General features: G+C 54.1%; 1 protein-coding gene across 2 annotated transcripts in view; it reads right to left on the bottom strand.

Annotated features, from left to right (window-relative positions):
* The window catches only part of Nfe2l3 (nuclear factor, erythroid 2 like 3), a 35,005-nt gene extending 31,997 nt beyond the window's left edge, over window positions 1-3,008 (bottom strand). The window contains exon 1 of one of the 2 annotated variants that reach the window (XM_031381891.1): window positions 2,258-3,008. In XM_031381891.1, coding sequence (XP_031237751.1) covers window positions 2,258-2,776 — 519 coding nt within the window. In that variant the 5' untranslated portion in view covers window positions 2,777-3,008. The remainder of the gene's footprint in view (window positions 1-2,257) is intronic. The other variant, XM_031381892.1, reaches the window with a different exon arrangement.
* Window positions 3,009-3,252: the final 244 nt, after the last annotated feature.

Raw genomic sequence — 3,252 nt, 5'->3', positions numbered from 1 at the left:
TCTGTAGACCAGGCTGGCCTCGAACTCAGAGATTCGCCTGCCTCTGCCTCCCAAGTGCTGGGATTAAAAGCGTGCGCCACCACTGCCCGGCCTCAAACAACTTTTATAGTACTCATCTTTATTGTTACATAAATGTTAACAAATTCAGATAAATTGAAATTATGTATCTTTTCTCATCGTAATGCAATAAAATTTAAATCAATAAAAAAATTACAAAAAAAAAAAAAAGGTGTGCACCAGAAAGCAGTTGTCTTGGAGTCAGGCTGAGTAAGAGGCTCATCACCCCATCCCAGATGTACTCTAATGGGGAAAACCTGAGCACAGCCCACAGTACTTAACTAATATACCAGTCTGGGAGACAGAAGACCTAGTTCTCAGTCCACCTCTGCCATTAACTAATGTATGTAGTCATCCAAGTTTCCTGATTTTCCTCGAGTACAAATTGGACAAGTACAAGGCATTTCCACAATGGTGCGCTGGCTCCTAAAGCTCTAAAGGGCTCAGCAACTGATCAGCCTGACTGAAAAGAGCCAACCCCCCATGGCTACCAAGGTCTTGCAGAAGCACATGGGGTCCAGCCAGGGAAGGCACTGCTAAGAGAGGTGTTTGGGGTTTGGTGGGAGGCTGGAGGACGTGGGACCGACCACAGTGGCTTTATTCTTTCCTCGAAGAAAGACTCCAGGTCCTCCTAGTGAGAACCACTGACACAGAGGGTAAGAAGAGAAAGAGAAGAGGAGCCTGGTGCCTGGATTCAGATTCTGCTCTCTACTACTAGCCAGTTTTGCTGCCTTGCACGAGTTTCTTGTGTTTCAGTTCCCAGGCCATCAAAGATGCCTCCAAAACCAGCCCACCAGTCTATATAGGTATCAACCAGGTAATGGTGGGAAGGAAGCCTTCAGAGAGAAAATCTATTCCCTTCACAGGCCTGTACACTTAGCAAGCTGGATGACATTTGGCTGTGAGACAGTGTGGCACCACCTTGTACAGAATCCATCTAGGGTTTCAAAGCCACCTTCAAAGCAGGACCAGAAAAGGTATGGAGGTAGCAGGTACCCTCCTAAAATGAGAGGTGCCTCTCCTCTGATGACACCCTTCCCTCTTGGAGTTCAGATCTGTAGACTGGAAGAGGGAGTGGCTTCCTGTTAGTTCTAAACCAACAGGGGCCTATCAATGCTAGCACTAACCCCCACTCTATTAGTTCCGTTCCGGTTTCCCGGAGAGGAGGAAGGGATCAGATCCGCCTAACAAATGAATCACTAGCGCCTCACGCAATGACCGCCCCCTTCCCCAAGAAAGGGTGGAGGAGCCCGTCAGACAACTTGCCTACACAAATGCCGATTTTGAATAGCCGCAAACAAACCAGTTTAGTTCCAATTCCCATTTTGCATAAGACTGCTTTTCACAAAAACAACCTGCTACAAACACTTGTGGATTGACATCAGTTAACACCAAGCACTGGGCTGGAAAGGAAGCTCCCCAGAGGGGGAAGCTCGCTAGTCGCCAGGTCTTTCCTGAGGTTTTAGTCCACAGACCTTGGGGAACTGTTTAGAAACAAAAAGTTCAGCTACAGGGGAGCACCGGCAACCAAAGGGAACTTGCGTTTTAGAGGCAAGACTACATGTCTTGTGTATGTCAATTAGCGATTTCACAGGTTCCATTAGGGAGTATTCTCCGGCAAGGGGATTGGATGGTTAGATCACAGAGGGACCACCTGCACTAAACACCGAGGCTCCTTATTCCAGGAGCATAACAGCACATCCGCAAACTGACTACGTTTAAATTCAGGGCAAAGGCCCTGCCTTGGCTTAGGTGCGTGATTCTTTAGAGAGATGTACATCTTTTGGGGGGCTGAAGCCTTTTTCATTCATTTCCTCTACTTCCGTACGTGTCCCCATCAAGGCATCTTAAAGCATTCGGCGTACGGATTAAAGGCCGTGGTCCAGACAGCACCATTCCCTCTAGCTTTCCCATTATCAAAATACCCTCCATAGCCATCACACACAAGGAAGGGTGGTCTCTGCTGCACGCAAAGGATTTCATCCACTTTCCCTAAAATCAAATCCCTAGAACTCACCCTTTTCATTCAAAGGGAGGCGGGGCACATTTGTCCCACAACCTATAACTAACTACCTAGGGTAAGGAGAACGGAGAGCGTAGGTGTGACCCTGCCTAGCCGTCCGGACCCTAGAGCTCCGCGCCAGGCCTTTCTGCCCTGGAGGGCGTAGAAGTGCCACTCGCTTGCGTTCCTTTAGGTTACCTGGCTCCCGCATCCGCCTGCATCTGGCACCTGAGCCGTCGGTTCTGCCGCCTTCTCCTCCTCCTTCTCCTCCTCCTCCTCGGCGGCGAGAGGGCTGCTATGAGCCGCTCGGGGGTCCCCGCCGCCCGCGGATGCTGACTGGCCTCCGTCTCCCACGGCTGACGAGGCGGCAGTGCCGAGCAGCCCGTGGGCCCCGTCTGCGTTGCCGGTCGCCACGCTGTGCACTAGCCACGCGTCCACGCGGGTGTGGGGAATGAAGGGGACCCCGAGCGCGCGCACTTCGTGCAGCAGCCGGCCTTTGGCAGGTAGCAGGGGTGTTCGTCCCCAGCCTTCGGAGGCCGAGAAGGGGCTAGAAGCCGAGGCGGGGCGGGTAGGGCAGAGTGGGAGCAGCTCTTCCCAAAGTGCGGCGGCCGGCGGCGGCAGGCAGAGGTCCAGATCCACACGGAGCCCCACCAAGCTCAACAGAATCGTGAGGTGCAGGAAGCCGCCGCCCGCCCACCACGGCTTCAGGAGCTTCATCTCCCACGGTGCGCTTGGGATGCCTGTGTCCACCCGGCCGGGCGCTACAGCCGCCCCGGTGGCACAAGCCGGAAAGACAATGGACCAGGGCGTACAAGGGGCCGTTGCAGCCTCACCCCAGCCAGGCACAAAGGCGCTCCCTCGGCTGCCCACACAGTGCCTGGCGCGGCCGGGGACCCAGAGAGGCGGAGGAGACACCTGCAACACACAGCTCTCAGGGCCCGCCCCATTGCCTGGCAACGCCCCACAACTAAATACCGCCCCCATTCAAGCCTCGCCCCTCCCCGAGCCGCAGGCACGGCCCCTAGGACACACCCACATCTGTCCTGGGCTCTAGGCCTCTTTGTAGGCGGGGTCTCAAAGCATTTCGGGATGGAAACAGATTTAAAGTTCCCCGATGCTCCTGGCAGCCCTGTGGTAGTGACCTGGACCACTCTAGCTGAAAAACTTAGGGGTGGGAGTGGAGGAAAGTTCGA

Source organism: Mastomys coucha, unplaced genomic scaffold (genome assembly GCF_008632895.1).
Source record: "Mastomys coucha isolate ucsf_1 unplaced genomic scaffold, UCSF_Mcou_1 pScaffold20, whole genome shotgun sequence".
Classification (NCBI taxonomy): Eukaryota; Metazoa; Chordata; class Mammalia; order Rodentia; family Muridae; genus Mastomys; species Mastomys coucha.
Note: the sequence above shows the minus strand (reverse complement) of the source record. Positions and strands in the feature narration are given on the sequence as shown.